This window comes from Haliotis rufescens, unplaced genomic scaffold (assembly GCF_023055435.1).
Source record: "Haliotis rufescens isolate VD_foot unplaced genomic scaffold, xgHalRufe1.0.p SCAF_21, whole genome shotgun sequence".
NCBI lineage: Eukaryota > Metazoa > Mollusca > Gastropoda > Lepetellida > Haliotidae > Haliotis > Haliotis rufescens.
Genome location: NW_025963902.1, coordinates 6,603,649 through 6,625,466, shown reverse-complemented (window position 1 = coordinate 6,625,466; position 21,818 = coordinate 6,603,649). Strand labels below are relative to the sequence as shown.

The 21,818-nt window shown below is 38.1% G+C and overlaps 3 protein-coding genes and 1 long non-coding RNA gene across 4 annotated transcripts; all 4 read left to right on the top strand.

Annotated features, from left to right (window-relative positions):
- Positions 1-6,250: 6,250 nt before the first annotated feature.
- LOC125382889 lies at positions 6,251-7,020 on the top strand. The gene is made up of 3 exons (XR_007222549.1): positions 6,251-6,384; positions 6,576-6,680; positions 6,973-7,020. It is a non-coding gene; the product is annotated as an uncharacterized LOC125382889 (long non-coding RNA).
- Positions 7,021-7,053: 33 nt separating this feature from the next.
- LOC125382943 lies at positions 7,054-8,263 on the top strand. Its single transcript, XM_048401314.1, has 4 exons — positions 7,054-7,175; positions 7,347-7,488; positions 7,882-8,215; positions 8,260-8,263. Exons 1-4 carry the CDS (start codon positions 7,158-7,160, stop codon positions 8,261-8,263), a joined length of 498 nt encoding a protein of 165 aa, XP_048257271.1. The 5' UTR covers positions 7,054-7,157.
- On the top strand, positions 8,204-13,016 carry LOC125382911. The gene is made up of 9 exons (XM_048401175.1): positions 8,204-8,535; positions 8,856-8,882; positions 9,175-9,237; positions 10,046-10,149; positions 10,949-11,228; positions 11,984-12,042; positions 12,279-12,461; positions 12,554-12,595; positions 12,808-13,016. The coding sequence occupies exons 1-9, from the start codon at positions 8,298-8,300 to the stop codon at positions 12,910-12,912; spliced, it is 1,101 nt and encodes a 366-aa protein (XP_048257132.1). The 5' UTR covers positions 8,204-8,297; the 3' UTR covers positions 12,913-13,016.
- Positions 13,017-15,391: 2,375 nt separating this feature from the next.
- Positions 15,392-21,239, top strand: LOC125382910. The gene is made up of 14 exons (XM_048401174.1): positions 15,392-15,401; positions 15,562-15,691; positions 15,888-15,920; positions 16,028-16,099; positions 16,290-16,343; positions 17,116-17,208; positions 17,378-17,406; positions 17,683-17,726; positions 17,891-17,997; positions 18,307-18,459; positions 18,740-18,801; positions 19,006-19,071; positions 19,194-19,270; positions 19,868-21,239. The coding sequence occupies exons 2-14, from the start codon at positions 15,569-15,571 to the stop codon at positions 19,873-19,875; spliced, it is 921 nt and encodes a 306-aa protein (XP_048257131.1). The 5' UTR covers positions 15,392-15,401; positions 15,562-15,568; the 3' UTR covers positions 19,876-21,239.
- Positions 21,240-21,818: the final 579 nt, after the last annotated feature.

Genomic DNA, 21,818 nt, shown 5'->3' with positions numbered 1-21,818 from the left:
TCTCGGGGATTAATTAATCAAAGTTGTTCAGACTAGGGGTGTTGCGTCTATACCCCAGATTTGGGTAGATTATTGGTAGACTGAAGCTTATGGTAGTACCTAGGCCCTATTTCAAGGGAGGTTTGGCGCTATTATTAAGTTTATCATTTGCTTCAAATGTTATTCATAAATAATTATATCTATCCATAACTAGAATTTTTGCACCAACCAAGGTCCAAGTATTCGTTTCTTCTATTTTACTTGATTTGCCAAACACTGCAACATTTGTTTTTTCACCTTTAATCTTTAGGTTATTTGTTACACGAAATACTCTTAGACCATCAAATAACTCGTGCAAAATTTTTGGAAGTGGCAAAAAGTACAAAGTCATCGGCAAACAACAAATGACAAATGTTTAAAACATTAAGTGTTATTTTGTTATTTTCTTGTTTGATATGTGGTGGACGATCATTGTGGAATATATTAAATAATCTGGGAGACAAAATGCACCCATGTCTTATGCCGATGTTGGATTTAAAGGGTTGTGAAATGCCCCGTCAATTTTCACTTTATAAGAACTATTTCCTGACATTTTATTTGAAATAGCTTTGTTAGGGGTAGTGCTCTGTCAACTGAATCAGAGGCCTTTTGAAAGTCTACAAAGGAAGTGTATACATTTTTCTTTTTACTTTTTGTTTAAAACTATTAAATAAATATTTTATGAACAAATACATTACTTGATGTTCGGTAGCCCTTTCTTAATCCAGAATGAATATGTTCATTTTTGGAAACAAGAAGTCCAGACACTCTAGACTCTTTCCTTTTAGGGTCTGTTAGGGGACTTGTTTGTTAATTGTGACGTGATACATTCTGTGGCAAGTTCCAGATCCCAGAGGAGTTTCTAGGGAGTTAGAGATGTCACAGCAATAACTGGATAACACATTTAGTGCTTCTGTGAGATCCTAAAAGATAAGCACATACTACCTGAAACCCAGAATGGGGCATGCGGTTGACATTCTGTAAGAATGAGGTTCATGAAGTTGACAGGGCTAACTGATACATATAAACAAGGAACATCCTGCCTCATGATAAAAAGTGCTAACACCAGCTAGCTACAGATGTTTGAAACTTAGGCCGTGGTCAGCCTTTAACATACCCAGGGCATCTCACAACAGACTCTCAATAAGACTCAGATATTTACAGAGCGCTGAGAACTCAAAAACAGGGCTATGTAACTTTCAAGACTGGATCATGTCCAAAAAAATATTTCTTGCAAGGTACGTACTATTTTTTTAAATTTTCGTGCAACGTGGAAAGGAAGCAGGATTTGCTTTCAAAATGCCACTTTGGGAAACATGTACATTGTCACGTGTTAGTTTTTAGTAATTTATTAAAATAGAGGCGTTTCTTTTCTCCATGTTAGCGGGTATAATATGTCCAGAGTTTTGTTTAATGGGTTTCAAATGGTTTTCGATTAGTATGTGCTCGCATGTGAAACGTAAAATATTAAAATTTCATAAAGAAGAGCACTCCACGTATCTTTCATGTCGGGGACAATACGTATTGAATGACGGTAGGGTGAAGGGCGTTTAGGTTTGACTTTATCATATGCGCAGTGGAAATGAGTATCTATTGTTCTTTTTATGTAAAATACATTCATTTGAATATTACTTTTTCTCATGTTATGTTTACATAATGTTATGTTATGTTATGTTATGTTATGTTATGTTATGTTATGTTATGTTATGTTATGTTATGTTATGTTATGTTATGTTATGTTATGTTATGTTATGTTATGTTATGTCATTAAACATTCTTATGGAAGGAAGGAGATAATAATGCTGCATACCCGCATTTGAAACTATTTCCATGCTCCTGGATTTGCCACTAAGTTTTCAGGCTATTTCCAAAGGGATGTTGTGTAGATAATCTCCCCCGTGTTAAAGGAAAGCCATATAGTGTTCCAAGGGGGGTATTGAGAGACTCCTTTTACGTTTGTTTATACCTAAATAGTTAAGGAAGGAGAAAATAGTATTTCAAATATAGTTTTCCAAACGGGGCACAGAACGATTCCGTTTACTTTTTTTATGCCTAACTAGTTAAGGAAGGTGAACATTGTATTTCAAACACGTATTGTAAACTATTTGCATGCAAGAAATGCGAGGCTCCCAGATGTGCCACTAAGTTTTCAGGCCATTTCCAAAGGGACATTTGCATAGACAGCCCCTCGTGTTGGTTGGGTTGGTTGGTTGTTTGGTTGTTTAACGCTGCACTCAGCAATATTCGAGCTATTTGACGGCGGTCTGTAAATAATCGAGTCTGGACCAGACAATCCAGTAATTAATATGATGCGCATCTCTTCACGCAATCGGGATCGATGATCGTGTCAAAGCGAAGCTATATATCTTCCCAAAGTGCGTTTTTAAACAACTCTTTTTAAGTTATTTGATGCCTAAATGAATGTGAAAAGAACTAATACTATTTTAAACCCGTATTTCAGCGTTCCAAACGGGGTGTAGAGCGAATACATTTACGTTATTTATGCCTAAACAGTTAAGGAAGGAGAAAATAGTATTTCAAATACGTATTTTAAACTACTTCGATGCGAAAAATGCGAGGCTCACAGATGTGCCATTCAGTTTTCAGGCTATTTCCATAAGAACGTTTGCATAGACAACCCCATGTAGTAAAGGGAAGCAATATAGTTTCTAAAAGGGGGTATAGAGCGACTGTTTTAAAGTTATTTTATGCCTAAATGGTAAAGGAAAGAGATAATAATATTTATAATATTTCAAACCCGTATATTAAACCTTTTCGATGCGAAACATGTGAGCCTCACAGATGTGCCACTAAGTTTTCAGGCTATTTCAATTGGGACGTTTGCATAGACACACACACGTACACACGAACACACGAACGCACGCACTCATTCACTCACTAACACACAAATAAGAAAATTAAAGTAATGGTATATGTTAACTATATTGTTCGTACTATATATGGTTATAGAAAGAGATGGCTGAAACTCGTTAATGGAATTGTGATATACATAAACCAAGAGCATATATTCCTAGTTATAAAGACATTGGTTCTAGTTGAAACTGCCTACACCTTGTGCTAAAAACTGGTAACAGTGTTAACATAAATTTAAGAATTCTAATGGTTGTACACATTTCTTCAAATGTTTATATATTGTCATTATTTTATTTCTTCCAGGCATGGACGTTGTGAAACAAACGTGAGTATTATTATCTACAGTGGCCATGTAACCTAGACATTGTAGCACCCTACCTTCAGTTGGTTACAGGTTTTCATAAATGCACGGCGAAGATAATGGATATCGACGCGTTATGTTTCATTTAGTACTCATAAATGTAAGTGGCTTTACACCACTCAGTGTCCTGGAGTCTCAAGCAATAGAAAAATAGGACTTCTTTTGAAAACTTGTTGATTTTACACTTTCTACCTTTGTCTACAGAATGAAGACATATGGCACACAAAAGAGCTCGGCACATGTAAGAGTTTACTGGCTAAAGTTGATGGAATATTCCAGTGCAAACTGTGTCCAGAATCAACGTCACGGCGGTACAATGTCAAGGAAGGACACATAAACAAGCACACACAACATGCCGTCAAAGTTGGGGGTATGTATAAATTGGTGTTTGTTATTAATCTAATATTGCGTGGTATGTACCTAGCGTATACGTGGCATTACGCATACGTGTAAAACGGTGTCCATTACACAACCTCACAAGCCCAACGCACCATTTTATCTGGTATAACAGTGAGGTGAGGTGAGGTAAAATGGGGTTTAACGTCGCCTCGAAGATTATTGCACTATTTAGTGACGTGCATGCACGTGTTTGTGTGAGTGGCTGCTTGTACTGGTCCGGACTGATGCCGTTTTATAGTGCTAGCTCACTAAGATACCATGCCTCAGTTTAACATGAATACCCCACACAGAGACAGCATACTGACTCCGAGCCGACCAGTCCTTGTTTTAGCACCTTAATGCCGAGCGCCAGACATGTTAACAACAAGTACCATCTTTTGGTATGACGCGGCCGGGGATCGAACCCCGGACCTTCCGCTCACCGGGCGGACGTTCTACCACTAGACCACGGAGGCGGTCCGGTATAATAATCCGTATTTGTGTCCTTGCAGATTTATGGGTGTTAAGCTGCTTTTTGGATTGTACTCCGAAACAAGACCGGTGCCATTACCACTGCCCGTGTGGTAAACTCTTTCGGAGAAAGTTCACATTTGTCCGACACACGACCACGGTTTGCCCTTTTGTTCTGACAACAAACCAGACAGCTTCTGAGGAAAGAACTTCAGCAGAGTCCCCTAACATCCAAAAAGTGAAGAGAGAGCAAGTTCCGAAAGAGACATGTTTTGTCTGCAATGCAATGATCTCTAAGAAAAACATTAAAAGACATATTGAGACACACAATGCACGGGATGAATTGAAAACCAAGTCATACCAACGTGGAATATGCGTTGATAAACACCGCGGTCTCTACATGATCAGCAAGTCCAGTATCGGTCCAGATTACCCACTTCATGTACAAATGAACACTGTCACACAGCAGATACAATGTGAACATGAAAATTGCAATTTAGCTTTGGGTGTTGCAGCAAGGGGCAATGTAGGTATTTATCAGTGCCCCCATTTGCAATCAGTTATGTTTGCAAGTGAATGCCCGAAAGAAGTACACCTCCAGTCAGAACATGCTGAAAATCTTTGTCAACAGAAGGTAATACATTCTACTAACATGCAGGTTGCCCAGAAGCTTGTAGGCACTGCAGAACAAAGCAAAATACCTGTCGTCGTTTTATGGGAGCAGAAGCACTCTGTAAACAGCGTTTATTTCTCCGTGTATGATGGAACGAAGGAATACTGGGCTAAACTCGGTCGCGCTGTAGTCACATTCTTCAAGGACAAAGGACAGCTGAATTGCGTTTGCTGTAAAACCACCAAATCTTGCGTACACAAGACTCTTGTCAAATGGTATTTGGCACAGGAACACCCAGAGTTGCTGCACATTAGCTCCAAGGGAAGCGGTTACATCTGTAGTGAGAATGAAGGGGTATCAGTTGGACATTATCGTAGCGAGGAACCAACAACATCGGTCACCTTTGAAACCCGAACCTTACAAGATTCCGGAAGCAGCTTCTGTAAGACATACCCACCATCCGGACAAGGTGCACGTTTAATGGCCAATTATCTAATGTCCAGGAAGAAAATACCACCAGATTTTAAAGTTCCGGAAAATGCCCAATTAGGACATCTAGAAAACCTGTCGCCTATCGAAACACATTGTGTAATGTGTGCAGATGGAGGAGAACTTGACCAGTATCTGGTAACCAGAAAGGGGAAGATATACGATAAAGGTCATGTGTATACAGGTATGTATGGTGACCGTAAATACCTTACAACAATTTATGCAAACAAATGAAAATTACTTCCTAGCAAATGAGAGCCAATTTATGAATGTGGACTGTAATTTGTAATCCGACAGGTGATATTGCTTGGGTGAGATGATGCGATATTACCTAGGACATATTGCTTCAATGAAACTGCATCATAATGCTCTCCAGACTATTGTGACGTCATAAGTTGTCACAACATAACTATCTAATGGCATAACTAATCTGTCTACCATGGAAACTGGGCAAGCTATGGCGATTTAAACTGTTATTGAACCGTGTTGATATAGTTGGCATAAAAAACACAAGGTTGCGATTGTCTGTATAGTGTATCATAATAGTATGATTTTGAATATGACTTTTCTCTACAATGTTTTAATTACATTATTTCATTGTCAGATATAGCTGTTTTCATAAAGAAGTGCAAAGCGTGCGGTCACTTCTACAGGTACCAAGAGCACAGGGATGGTATACACAATTTTGACGACCACGTGTTCCTGTCAGTTCGCCTGTGCCACTGGTTCAGAGTTAACTTGAAGGTACATTATACCTAATTTAGTTAGTTTATGGACGACTCCCTTCTCCAAAACAACACTTTGCATATTTATGTGATCGTGATATCTGATTGTTGTATGGCGCATTGTTTGTTGATATATGCACTTGATGTGGGCCGGTGACATTCGGACTTTAAACACTTTTGACTGTTAACTTAGGATTAGTTTAAAATATCGGCATAATGAATGTGATAAATTTCGCCTGCTTAATGGTTTCAGAATCATACAGCCGTAGGAAGGGCTGCCGACATCTTATCAGAAGATTCCGGCTTACATTTCCCCGGTGACAAAATGTTACAGGGATATCTGCACTTTGAGGCAATGTGCGATCACAAGTACAACTTTACCTGTGACATCTGTGGCCGTTTTCCATGTTGCCTGGTGACAGATGCAAATAGGAAATGTGCATTTCCATTAGCATGTAAGTCTATTTTATAACTTCCAGTGTCTAAGAAATGTATAAGCGCATTAACGATGTAGTTTCAAAATATAAAAATGGAAAGCAAAAATGTAAGGTCCATTATCTCATGGTTGATCACAAACAATATCCCATAATGATGTTTCCTTATCCCTGTTCTCTCGTCTGTTATGGTAAACATGTATTGCTTACAGTGTCACAAGTACCAGGGACAGAAACAGCTACAGATGGAATCAACATGGATGTGTTTTGGAGCCAAACGGTGGAGGCGTCTATTTTACTTCGAGGTTTTGGAAAAGGTGCAAATCCTCATATTGTATTATAAATGACTCATCTTGTCTGTGTGTGTGTGTGTGTGTGTGTGTGAGAGAGAGAGAGAGAGAGAGAGAGAGAGAGAGAGAGAGAGAGAGAGAGAGAGAGAGTGAGTGAGTGAGTGAGTGAGTGAGTGAGTGAGAGAGAGAGAGAGAGAGAGAGAGAGAGAGAGAGAGAGAGAGAGAGAGAGAGAGAGGGGGGGGGGAACTAAAATTAAACTTACTGTAAGGATATTGTTTATATACACTATAATGTATTTATCATTTCATTCCCTGGCAGAAGCAGCCAACGTCGGGCGTGTTACACCTAGTTATGACAACTGGGCTCCTTTCGTTGGATTAGCCAGAAAAGATGAAAATGCTTTCAACACTGAAGCTGAAAAAGTACGATCTCTCAGAACCCATCTTCAAGATACAGATTTTGATACAGGGGATAAGGAACTGACTGAAGATTTCCTGATCCAAATGTTATGTGAAAAGAAGGTAAATATGACATAATCGAAAGGCCTTATTGATATCAACTAGGCACATTTGTATAATTCTTGCAATCTTGATATGCGTAGGTAGTAATATTACAAATTGAGATATGATATGATATGATATGATAAGCATAGTCACTCATGTTTTCGACATTTTCTATATCATATCATGTAGGTTCTGGATGTACGGCACTGGTGTACAAAGATGGAAGTAGACGCCAAAGGGACCAAATTAGAGATGATCAACAGCTTGAAGGAAAAGTTGAAAAGCAAATCAACCTTCAACAAGTTATTTTCAAGCATATGGGGCCATTCTGGTAATTATGCCTACTATTGCATTTAAAATGATGAATAAAACATATTATTAATATAAACATGCAATTTAGGGTATTGTTCAATGTATGTGTACGCTGTGTGTGTTCCCACATTCAAGTGCCAGACCAAATGATGCAAAATAACTACTTACTTTGTAACACAGTGGCTTTTGCTTGGTAATATTATTTTCGTTAAATGTCTTCAAGATAAGCCATCCCCAGCCCCCTCTGCATAAGAACCAGCACTGAGTCTGTTAATGGAATGTCATTTTGTAACTTGAAACTCCACAATCTCTGCTCGGATCCGAGCACATTCTGACTACTGGAGGATATAGTATACTATTAAAAGCAAGGTTAAACCAAATGTGTCCCATCACTATGTTAATGTTCATTCAGGTGGATGGGTATCAGCGTCCTGCCCCCATAGAATAGTGTACGCGTTCAAAGCTATTCTGAGGCCTGAAAGTGTCAGAGACCATGTCGACATAATTCTATCTATGTCAAGACAACCGCCAGTCATCATTAGTGACGTAGCCCCAATGATGTCACGCCATGGTAACAAGCGGCGGAAGAACATGTTCTCGCCCAACGAAGGACGCTTGGGTGAAGCGACTGCAGACAACATAAAAAAAGCTAAGGAGGGGGTATTTTCAAAGAGTATACCTTGCATGAAGGAATGGGTGACAGTAGCACCAGTCTCCGACAATGAATTGCCAACCTCAAATGAAACGTTCTGTTTGCTGGATAGGTTTCATGAAGGGAATACAAAATCAGATGAGGAACTCCTAAGGCGTATAACGTTTGTTCCCGAAATGAAGGGCTCAATAAATTCACAAGTTGAAGAGCAGCTGCACAGGGAAATGAACCGGAACAACTACTTTCTAGATTCGATGTCGCCGGGTAACTACATGTTTGTCCTGCGATTGCTTCTACATTTTCACAATGAACATACAAACAGGAAAATGACAGAAGCAATCAAAGGAAAACTGAACACAGACATTTCGTATGGTGAAATACGTCATGACAAGTTTGGCCGCCTGCATCTTTCAGGTAAGAACTTATAAGTGGCATTCTATGACATGATCATATATGACGTTTATTGGGAAGCGAGTGAGTGAGTATGGTTTTACGCCGCTTTCATCAATATTCCAGCAATATTGCGGCGAGGGACACCAGAAATAGGCTTCACATGTGGGAATCGAACCCGGGTCTTCAGCGTGACCAGCAAGCGTTTTAACCACTAGGGTACTCCACCGTCTATATGAAGAAATTGAATACAATATAATAGGTTGACATTATTTTGACGATATACGCCAATCAGCACGCACAAGCGTCGTATTTCATTTCCAAAGTGACATTTTACCTTCCAGATTTGGACAATGCAGCAGAAAAAGAAGGTAAATTGATACAATTTATTTCTAACATGTTGACATACATGTACCTAAACATGCAGCATGATTTAGCATCCATTACGTGCCATGTCTAATTATAAGTTAGATGACAAGAAATAATAAAGGCTCTTGTTGTATTTTATTTGAACTTTTACAATGGTATGTTAAACTTTATCTGTTGTTTTTCAGTGATCCATTCATATAATTTTCAAGGCTATTGTTCCTTTTACAACCAATGGAATCTGCTTCGTCGGATAATCGAGATAATCGTTCTGGTGTTGACCTTTCATATTTACAGAGAAAACAGACCTTTGGACGAGGACTGAAGACGCACAGAAGCACAAGAAAATATCGCTCAAATGTAAGTAACATTTATGTATCTGTTGGGCAGTGTGGTACCCTAGAGGTCGGTGTTCTTCCCGATGGTCAATGTCCGATTTCACACGTGGGAAATGCATGAAGCAAATGTCTTATGTCCCTGTATGGGATATTGCTAGAATAGTGCTAACAGCGGCATCAAATATTAGTCATTTCACTGATGAATCTGTTGACCTGCATGTATTTTTTAACACATTAATATAATGTTTTAATGTGAAGTTCACATGTCATGAAGTCACATATCATGTCAAGAGGCCGGTCACATGACCACGAAACTGACGTTTATAAGCGTATGAACAACACACATTGAAATTTAGATGCATGTCTTCATGAGACTGTATTTCAGAAATTGTCGTAAACAATGGCGGACTTCTTCCACATCCCCATGGGAAACTCCTGGGAATTCTCTATCACGAAGAATTGAGAAGTGTCAGTATTGATCATTTGGGCATTTTCATCTTGAACTTAGGGTTTCTGCATACAAGTGTTTGACTGTATGGCAGTGATGGAATATCCTCGTTACGACTCATCCTAGTGAACATAATATTTAAAGATATGCACACACAGACTATAGACTCGATCCGTGCCTAGATTGATACATGTGCACACACACACACACACACACACACACACACACACACACACACACACACACACACACACACACACACACACACACACACACACACACACACACACACACACACACACACACACACGCACGCACATATATATATATATACACACACACACATATTGCCTACTTTTTATTGTACTTTTGTATGATACAGATCACAAAGTTACCTTGAAACAACTGCAAGAAGCACTGCAGAAGGCTAGTCCATCAAACGTGACAACGTTTTGCCAAGGGACATCAGAACGACTTCTGGCCTCGGTAACCGAACACGGGCTGCGTTTTAGAGGGAGAACTCCCGGAGATGGCAACTGTTTTTTCCACGCAGTTGTAGATCAGCTTCAACGCCTCGATACCAGATCTGTGTTTGACCACAGGGGACTAAGGATGGCAGTAGTTGACAGCCTACGGAGGTATCCTTATGTAAGTGCACACCGGACCATATATTTGTGCATATGTTACGTGTTATTGGTCTGGTGAGGGTACTGGGGTTGCCCTTCGGGTGCAGATACACTCGATAAGTGAATACAGATGATACAGGATGTCTGCGCACATCATTCAAATTCATAACACAGGTATTCAGTGGGGTTCAGGTGGAGGTACGAAATTTCGCTGGACAAGGCAGTTCCACGACTGGCATAAAACATGCCGACTAAAGTGGAGGATAAGGTCAGTTCTATAGCTGTGTACATGGTCGGTATTTTCTAACATGGTTAATGGACGTAACTCTGCACAGCGAATAGATGACAGCTCCTTGTTCCTCGCCCCATTCAACCTCACCTCGCTATGATTAGAGTTTAAGGCGCATGTAGGTGTTTAATTTCAGAGAGTGATCGTGGTTTTAGCCGGTCAATGGAACCGTTGATGACCTCAGAAATTAGATCCATAGATGGTACTCATGTGGGAAATGTAACAATGGCTTGCGGCGTGACAAGCAAACGTTTCAGCCACAATACTACACCCACACCCTAAAATTGATATTGATATATGATGAATTACTAATTAAAATTCTACCAAACCTGCTTGTGTAACGTCAATTATATAAACATGTTTTCTATAGGAAGGAGGCACACACCTATCCAATTTTGTCGATGTGCAACGGCACAAAACCTGGAACCTTTACTTGGAGGCCATGTCTACACCGGGTGAATACGTTGATCACCTTGTAGTACAGAGAACATCGCAGTTTCTCAAAAAGGACATTGCCGTTTTCACAAGTTCCGAAGATGGAACCGCGTCCGACAGCAATGTTGTAATGATATGTGGTGGACCAGGAGCGGCTATTATGTTAGGTCACTATCATGAAGCACATTATCAAAGTCTAGATTTCCAACGTGCTGGTAAGTATTCTATATTCAATATTTTCATTCATACGGGTTTCATGTATAAGTAACTAAAAGATCAAATATGAAATAAGTACCCACTTTTGCCACACATTTGCTTTCACCAACAGTTCTTCTATATCAATTCTTCTAATTCAAGAACCTGGGCCAGTGGTTGGCATAATAAGTGTTATCATCCGATACATTTTAGTCGTCTCTTAAGACAAGCGCTGGCGACTTATTCTAAATAAATACAAAGTATAGAATCTAATACAACCGCATACAACGCGGAATATTTCCTTTAACTATCACCACTATTGAGCCTTTTACGCCCAGTGGAATCTGTTTCGTCAGATTATCGAGACTGGTTAATCGCTGTCGTTGACGTGTTACATTTAAGAATTAACTTCAATATATATCTTTTGCTTTTATGTTGGTATAAAGGTAAAAACCGGTTTGCACACTGTGTACATAAGCATAAATAAGTACGTCAACGATAGTAACTTCACAGACTGTTCATTAAACAAACAAATGTAGCCAACATTTCGAGCTAAAACAGCGCACACACTTCATAAGCCAATCATAACACAGTTGTTCGTTAGTGACCTAAATATTTTTCGGTAATTGTTTCCGCCTAAAATTCCTTGGTTAGTCAATGAAATGCCATGGAATCACTTACAATGTATATAAGTACAAGTAATAAAAAAAGTATACATGACGTATATGTCATTTTAGCAAGCTGTTGCCGAAACAATCCGTCATTGTTATTTTAGGACAAGTGGAATATTCCACCGCGCAAGCAGATTCATCACCATTGCCAGCGGAGGATGTGGTGAGTGTGATGAAACATATTGATATTTTCGTCTTTACAAATATGCTTACGATACAGGACGAACTGCCTTAAGGTAGAGAGTCATGTAATAATGTTTGTTATTACAGGGCGGTTTAACTTTAACTGTTACTTGTAACCTATAACTAAGTACACTTACAATATATAAAGGAAATATAAACTTGGCGGATACAATGATATCTTTGATATATAGATATAATTTGTTGTATGTTTTTCAGTTTCAAGATATCTGTAATGATGACAGAAGATTGGACGAAATAGTAGTGACGATAGGTCCCTACCGAATATCAAAATTGGATATTCTGACAATAGCACCAATACTTCCGAAAGAAACAGAAGACCAGCTGAGAGTGAAAATTGACAAAGAGACCAGATGGACTGTGGGCTGGTTAAATGATCAGGTATGTGTACACCACTGTATACACATGAAGTACATTTATTAAACGGTGATAAAGTGGAACAATAACGTTAATAATATTATGTTTCTTTGCAGATAATAAACGTCTTCTTGTATGTGCTGTGTCAAAGGCGGGGGGTAAGTGACAGGATATTCAACATACCGTGATATATACATATGATATGTACAAAATGATATGTAGATATGTTTACAAGATGCCATGTCATTCATTAATAGATTAATCAACTTTGTTACAAATTGTGATAATGTGTGCAAATACCAAAACAATATTCGTCCTTGAATATATCACTTGCTATTTTAGAATATGTTATTTGTTTCGGGGTAAGCAGAGAAACGCAGCTTTATCAAGCCAAGTTATAGAGGGATGGCAACATTTCAAGTCCAAAAGGAGACGCCGGGCGCCACTTGTTCAAAAGGTCAGAATTGCTTTTTAGAAATATCTGCAGTTACAATTTTAAACTGAAGACAAAATATGCCAAGGGAATATATAGTTTTTTTATTCGCCCGTAAAGAGATCACCCGTTTAATAAACATACAGCTGTATAACACGTTGTATAATACCAAAGCGCGTGCTTATATACTGCGGGAACAAGTTTCAGTAACAAATATTGAAAACTCCCAACATCCCTGGGCTTATTCAACGACATTGCGTGTAGTGACGATAGATCACTGAGAGGGTGTGCACACGCAATGACCCTCTCAACCCTGATGCTATGCTGACGTCACATGACATTGTTTCGTGGTTGGATCTTGTAACAATATTCTACATATTACGTCAGAGGGTATTGTGACGTGTTGTAATCTTTTTGATGCAGCATCCTGTTCCACAAGTCGATAGTAGAGCAACGACAGACGTAAGTTTATGTTACTATAAGGGTAAATCTATTTTTCAGTGCATTATCATTTGCAGAAGCCCGAGGTCTTCCATTAAGACCGAGGGTTTCTGCAAATGATAATGCCCTGAAAAATAGCGTTACCGTTATAATAGCTAAAAGGGATGGAATTTGTTATCAAATAAAAAGAATCAACGATATCGGTTTTGAAACATTTACTGCAATCAACACGAATGTCACTGACCCGCTTTTACAAATATGGAAACGCCATAGAACAAACCAGATGACGTCACTATTGAACATGACGTCACCTATCCCTATCCGAACAAATAGTCAAAACCCAAGTATGACATCATCTGGTTTGTTCTATGACATTTCCATATTTGTAAAAGTGGGTCAGTAACATATTTAGAAAAGTTATAAACGGCAAGTAATAAATAAATTACTAAGCTCGCTCCTGTTTAATAACATTTTTATGAAACTCGTGAATAGTTTCTTGTATCGGACTCCCTTTCGATCGTGAGATACCAGAACTATTCACTCGTTTCATACGATAAGTATTACAAAGGAGCTCGTTTAGTATTCTCTATTTGTCATAAAGTGGGAATGGGTAAAGAGAAGAATATTTCGAAGATGACGTTGAGGAAAAGATATCATTCACTGTCGGTTGGTGAATAAGAATCGCCTAGCCTTGCAAGGCTTGTCATTATTGAGAAAAGAAAATTAAATCTTCAAGAAAAAGCGTTTTCTGAAATTGACAGTATCATAAGTGAGATAAGATGCACTGGAAGAGTTTCTGAACCGCCGAAAGACGCCGACATATTGAGGAAATGAATTGAATGAATTGAATAAAGTTGATGAAGACAAACATTCCCTTAATGTAGCAACAGGTAACTGGATACATGTCAAGTCTAATCGTTGCACATATATGAAACCTTAAGACGGGATATTATGTTGTTTGTTGTTGTAATGCCACAATAAACAATAGTCTAGGTATATGGCGACGTTTTAATCATGTACATGCTACTGTTGGAACTACTTCTAGATTAACAATATAATATGAGGTACGGTATGAAACAAAAGGTATGTTTTCAAGATGGATGCATGTTGTTATACTGTCTTCAGTTGTCAGATATATATGGGCAGTGAATGTCATAAGAAACGTTTTAATAGAAGATAGATGCAGTTCTTTTGATGGTTAATGTTTTAACATAATGACATGGAAACGAACTATGTACATGAGATGAACATAGATATAATTTACCAGTGATATTTTATTCAATTAAATATTTTATGGCTAACTGAAAATTGCCACAACACAACAACATAGGCTACTGTGAAAGACTCGCTACACTAATAAAGAAAACAAAATTTAATGTCCTCAATAATATATGTGAACAACCGATTGCCTGTTAATACATATGATACCAGAGATGTTCAAGGGACGACATGAGATACCGTTTGTAGGCTGAGATTAAGTACACAATGCCGTGAGACAGCACAACCTTAGTCCTGTACTGTAGATTGTAGGTATTTGAGTATTGTTCCGAATGTAAAGGACCATGTTCGTTGTATTTCAGTAAAAACTCTCGGAAGCAGAGAAAGTGTTTATACCGATTCACAGACATGGAAGCCATTGGACATTGCTGGTAAGTTGTATTTCCTAGGTATTTGAGACAGATATTGACCACACATGAATGGTGCCTATCGTATGTGTGTAGTTGTGTGACTCACGTCGAAGTGTGTGGGCGTGTGTTGGATTTCAATCGTGTGACTGAATTTCGGGTCGATCACTTGATCCTCAGATTTGTGTACAGGCCCACGTCGGATGGCAACAAATACATACGTTTTTGTGCAAATTGTGTGAATGGCAGTTGCTTCCATTTGGGGAGACATGCTTACCCCTTTCGTAAAAACCTGGCGTCGTCTTTGATTTTCAGTTTACCTTTATGTGAAGGTCACATATAGACGTACAACAGTTACTGTCACTCCTTATTTCTGACGCAGGTGTTGGATGTACAAGCCAAACGAATGCGCTTCTATGACCCCTTGAACCGGAGATTAGACGAAGACGTGGTCAACACAACAAGGTAGGGTTGCTGAATAAGTAAATGCCCTATTTCGCCACATCTATATTAATAAATGAAGTAGTTTTATAGCCTTACAAGTACATGGCTGCTTACGTTATTACTATGAACTGCTGCGTTGCCTGTCGGTCCAAACTCATTGCATTTGCACTTTTCTTCAAAGGGAGTACATGGAATACAGACTTCAGAATGTACCAGATGATGCAATTGACCTATCAAACTTCAACGTAGAGGTCAGTCATGAGTACACCACACAGACGGATGCTACAAGCTGTGGTGTTTGCATATGCATAGTGAGTACAGCAAGGTCTTAGAAAGAGTTGTTCAAAACTGAATAATAACGATTAAATATTTTCTCGCCACTGATTACACTTTGACTTATTCACGGTTACTATGAAGAAAATATTTTTTTTAAATTTATGTAAATGAAAGAATACCTGGAATAGTGAGTGATTTAATGGTCACATTGAATATGATTTCGTGTTTCAGTATGCGTGGAACGAATGCAGCAAGGACAAGAAGGTACGACCGTTTTTTTGGTGTATTGAAGTTCTAATGTATAGCAGTTATATTACAGACGATATGTATCAATGATTATTTTTAAAATAAAAACATGACATATTTTGCAGTGTGACCCGAGCAGTTGCCGTTCTTTCATAGCCAAAGAAATTTTGAATGCAGTGAAGGATGTGGAACCAAAGGTACTTTATTTGTGCACTGTGAATAATTGTGACAGTAATGGGCATATACGCTACTGTTTATTGTTCGTAAGCTAACCAAAGGTATGTGTCACAAATATATCCCCGTATTTCGAATATTCAATAAGTAATTCACATGCAATTCTATTCTACTTATAAAATATGTGCTACTTGGAACATCGTTCCATTTCAGAATACAACAAAGGAAATACGAAGCAAATACGGACTGCGGGAGCAAGTTCCAGTGGTAAAACATAATGAGGTTTCACTGATACATCTAGATGGTCGATTCCATTTCATGTAGTACTGAAAATACATTTAGTATACATGCGACCCGTGAAGATCCGGGTAGAATAGGTCTTCAGCAACCCATGCTTGCCGTAAAAGGCGACTATGCTTGTCGTAAAAGGCGACTAACGGGATTGGGGGGTCAAGCTCCCTGACTTGGTTGATGCATGTCATCTATCCCAATTGCGTGGATCGATGCTCATGATATTAATCACTGGATTGTCTGGTCCAGTGGTCCAGACTCGATTATTTACAGACAGCCGTCATATAACTGGAATATTGCTGAATGCGGCGTTAAACAACAAACCAACCAACCAACTAGTACACATGCATGTGTTATGCACATAATGCATTAAGTACCCATGACAACAAACTGTTATGATTCATACCTAAAATACACCCGTGAAGATCCGGGTCAGAAAAGGGTCTTCAACAACCCATGCTTTTCGGAAAAACGGGGTCTGTGCTTGCCGACTTTTATTCAGTGAATTTATCTCCATAAGTTTGCATGGAAGTGATGCGACCCTATATACATGTTGTATTCACGTGCACTTTCTGGTTTCATAAGGTAATATAGAATTGACGTAATTTAATTCGTACTATAATTCATTAAACATAATAACTAGTAATAATGGTACACTGTTTCAAAATTTCATATAAAATTTATTCGCTCCTGAAATTCTGTTACTACACTCAGGACACAAATACATTTCTATATGTTTCTGAATCAGAAGAGATTTTCGGATTCGTGGTGTGCTGACCAACCTCTGCCATTGAAACGAATACGAAGACCTGAATATGCGGCATTGAAGATCCAAACACAGGTACAGAAAGTAAAATCTGATTCATGAAATAACTGAATGTTCTGTTCTTGCTCCATCACAAGAAGACTTACGAGAGTGTTGTACAGTTCGTATCTTAGGTTGATAAATAGTATACATTTGTTAAAAATTGGTTTGTGAATGACCATAGAATTGTTTGTATTTCATTTAGAAACCGAATCCTGAGGTGCAGCTTAAAAGGTATGATACTTTTGACAATAATATATGAAAACATTTTAATAATCATAATAAATCTTTGCTTGAAACATGATACGATTAAGACGATATCATAAGTTTGTGAATAATAAATTTCTATACTTGTGTCGCTTGATACACATCGACTAGTCACATAAGTTTGCAGGCAGTTATCATACAGCAATTAAAATATATTGGAGAAAGAATAATTACTAATTGCATTTACTGTTGCGAAAGAGGGAATACTAGAGATAATTATTAATTTACTACATATTATTGCAGCACAAAATGTGTCGAAAAGACGACAGTGACAAGAAAAGCCATGCGTGAGTATTTGTTTAGAAACCAACCTCATATAAGAATTAAGACACACATGCACGCACGCACGCACACGCACGCACACACATGCACACACAGACAAACACACAGAGAGAAAAAGATGCCCATGGTATAAACTCAAAGTATGAATATGTTTGTTTAATACAAATAGCGGTTCCTGCAGTAGACATGAAGGAATATGGTGACCAACAAGTGAACATACTTGCTGATGATCTCGAGGAGCTGAGGACTGTGGAACGATCAGAATTCCGAAATGTGGTATGAACATTCATATATATTGACCTACAGTTTCAGTTGTAAATATTATATTGGCATAACAACTTGTGAGTTTCAATATAGATAGATAGATAGATAGATAGATAGATAGATAATTAGATAGATAGATAGATAGATAGATAGATAGATAGTGTTAATTTCCAATCTCTAGACTGTAGTAAATGTGTCACGAATAACAATATGAAAACGTATTTTTGATGACGTTTTTATTCCATTGGATTTGTAACTTTATAAATATGTTTCTGTGTACACTTGATGAACGGTATAACTAGGAATGTTTTGTTCCTTTAGTTGGAAAAGATAATTGATGAAGATGTACCCAGGCTGTACCGGTACCCAACAAATGATACAGAAGAAGTACCTGAAGAGTTCAGGAGACATGTGCTTTATTTTCAACGAAAGAAGCTGGAGAGGAGCAGGGCCATGTCCCACCTCAATGCTGTTGTAAATATTACTCTAATTTGACTTCACGAATGTTGAAAACGCCTATTAATTTGCCAGTGTTTGGAAATACTGATAACCATCTCAACACAGAAATACTGAGTTACATATTAAATTTGCTTACAGATAAACGGTATGTTCATACTACAGTGACATTTGTCTAACCGGCCTCTGTCTAAAGCGGATATGCCCATATATGTAGATATTTTCGATCCAAACTTTTACACGTAAATTTATACTGAGAGTACATGACATGACTTAATGATAGAATGACTGCTTTCAGGGATATGCCATACTGATGCAGTCCATGGAGACACATTTGGTGACGAGGACAAGAGGTCCAAGGTAAGTATAGGATAAAATAAACTTAAGGAACATATTTAATTTTCCATCAAGAAGCTTCTGTTTGTTTGTCATCACTATATAAGAATCAAGCGCGTATTAAGAACGAATAAGCTTTGTTTCCACAACTGACCGATATTTTTACGCTATACACTACCAACAAATATACAGAAATGATGTAGTGATTTATTTAATTTGCATTTTCAGACTTTATGACATCACAAAAAGAAATCTGATACTACCCGATGTTGTACTACAATTTGGACGTCCAAGGTATGTGACTGATGATTGTAAGTTGTAATACATAGTTCTGTCCTAATGGTTGTACGGGTGACAGAAACATGAGGCTTCAGCCATCACAAAAATTGCTGTCACTCGATTCATATATTTTTCAGGAACGACTATTTCCTCAAAGTGGTGGAAGATTTCATTTTCTACCATGCCAGAAAGCATTTCGAAACAAGGCACACAGGTATGTAATTCTTGAGTGGGTGAGTGAGTAAGTGAGTGTGATGTTCGTGGATATGAGTATACCAATAATAAATGAAAGGATTTGTCAGCATATTAAAGAGGAGAGAAAATGCCGAGGTCATGCAGGTCGAAGTCATGTAGGTCGAAGTCATGTAATCCTTAAATGACTGTCACTTCGTTGAAACCATTTTGTGTAAATATACTACTTTTGCATTTTCAACATGTATACTCGAACCGTGTTTTGTCGAATGTACCGATATGTCGAACCTTGTCTGTGGTCGCGACCGCCTATACAAATACATATAAATTTACCCGCATCTGTCTAATTAGACACGATATAACATATCGTTATCTCGAAATTTGACTTAAATATTTAATGCTTGCCACGTTAACAGTTTTGAGAAGCGCAAATAAACATCTCGCATAGTTGTGAGCAATTCTCCTACATACATGCATGTATAGGCCTATTTGTAGTATATTTCTTCTCACATCTAACAATGCTGTAAATGGATTTTGAACCAATTGTTCATACACGTATGTAGTTACAATTTTGTCCAGTTGTCATGTATGTAACTTTTAGTACGTTATTTTGTTTCAGATTCATGACAGATTGGATATGCGCTTATTTAAGAGAAAGCGTTATGAGTACATAAGAGTATATCTATTACAAAAAATGAGGACCGGGTTGATATAAGAGTGAGTGAAAGGTTGATACTGGAGTGAATGAGTGAGTGACATTAAGAAGATATGTTGTTTGAATATTGAATATTTGATGTTTGTGCTTAGTGGAAGGCCATAGAAAACTTGTTTAATAGAAATTAGCGTAAAGCAATTGACAAATTATCCACTTATTACAAGGCTGGATAAGTGAAAGAGAGCTAAATATTCCAATGAACAAATACGCGAAATTGCAGCAAATTAAGAACATGTAGTGTGCAATTCATGGGACTAAATTAACTATAAAAGTCGTGTTTGAACCCTATTTACTACTAGATTGTAATCAATACATTATAAATATGGGAACACTGCCCACTTCCTGGAATGTACAAGCAAAACAACCGAAACTAAACAACACATTAAAACACAAATGTTATTTCAGAAAGTGGTCATATGTAACAAGTGTCATATTTGGGACAACACTTTCTTAGTAAAGTACAAATTCTCGCACTTTGTTTGGTTGAGTCCCTATCTAATTACCCACTCAGCCACCGAGGCTTACGCAAAAATGGAAGTACGACTACTGGTAGTCTAGATCACGTACTTTGTGTACCGTTCTGACAAGTGTAAATTGGCACAGCTCCCATGGCCGAAAGCTATGAACTTTACTAAGAAAGTGTCATCCAAAATATAACATTTGTTACATATGACCACTTTCTAAAATGACATTTGTGTGTTCATAAACTTAGCACTTTTGTCTCCAAAATTACTATAAAGAATAAGAAGGCCTCACTGCACACTTTGGATAGCAGAAATACCAACCTGAATATAAATACAATACAAAGAACTATATATTGCACCTTACGGTTTATTAAGCAGCAGCAGCTGTGACAAGTTTATAACAATGTCATTCAAAGAATAGAACTTACACAAAAGGCATCCGGTGAGTTATCACTGTTGGGGACAAGAGATCTACTCACGCACCCAGTGGCAAACTGGGCATCATTGAGCTGAGTACTCAAGCAGTCCAGACAGACACAACCCATGCACTGTGTCAAAGGCCGACAAACTTATTCTCAGATCTGACGTTTACAGAACACCCCTAATACATGAATCACTTCACTTAAAGTCAAAGGCTCTTCACTTAGTTTACTCTTTTCCATATTTTCAATTTTGTAGATATATGTTTGTACATCTAGTCTAATACCACCATTAGCCATCAAATGTATATAAAGTTCAGTTCAGTGTCGTCTGAAGGAACTTCCATACGTATGTGTAATGGACAGAAGTGACAGTCGCTAGGGCAACGTGAATGAGTGAACTGTTCATTTGAATAATTGTGTCATTTGTACTACTTGCTCTGTGTTTATATCTAATACTCTCTTAATTATGTAATCACGACCCCAAGAACGCGAGGGTTAGTACATGTACTGGTCTTCAGCAACCCATGCTTGTAGTAAAAGACGACTAACGGGATGCATATCATCGTATACCATTTGCGTGATCGATGCTCACGATGTCAATCACTGGATTGTCTGGTGTAGACTCGATTATTTACAGACCCGTGGTCATTAGCTGGAATATTGCTGAGTGCGGCGTTGAATAACAAATATAAATGTATTAATGGCCTTAAATGTTGATGTGACCCTATGGGGAGTCCTAAAGAAGTAGGCGTTGCCTCAAGTAACCTGTGCTTGTCGTAAGCGGCGACTTACGTGGACTGGGTGGTCGGACTCGGTGACTCGGTTGATTGAGTGTCACAGTATCCCGAGTGTGTTAATATTTGCTGGTGAAGCTATTTGAAGCAGGTATACCTAACACACCTTTTTTATTACAATGGATATATTATATGTGTTTATTATTCTGTTATGAATAAATGTCTTTGTTATCAT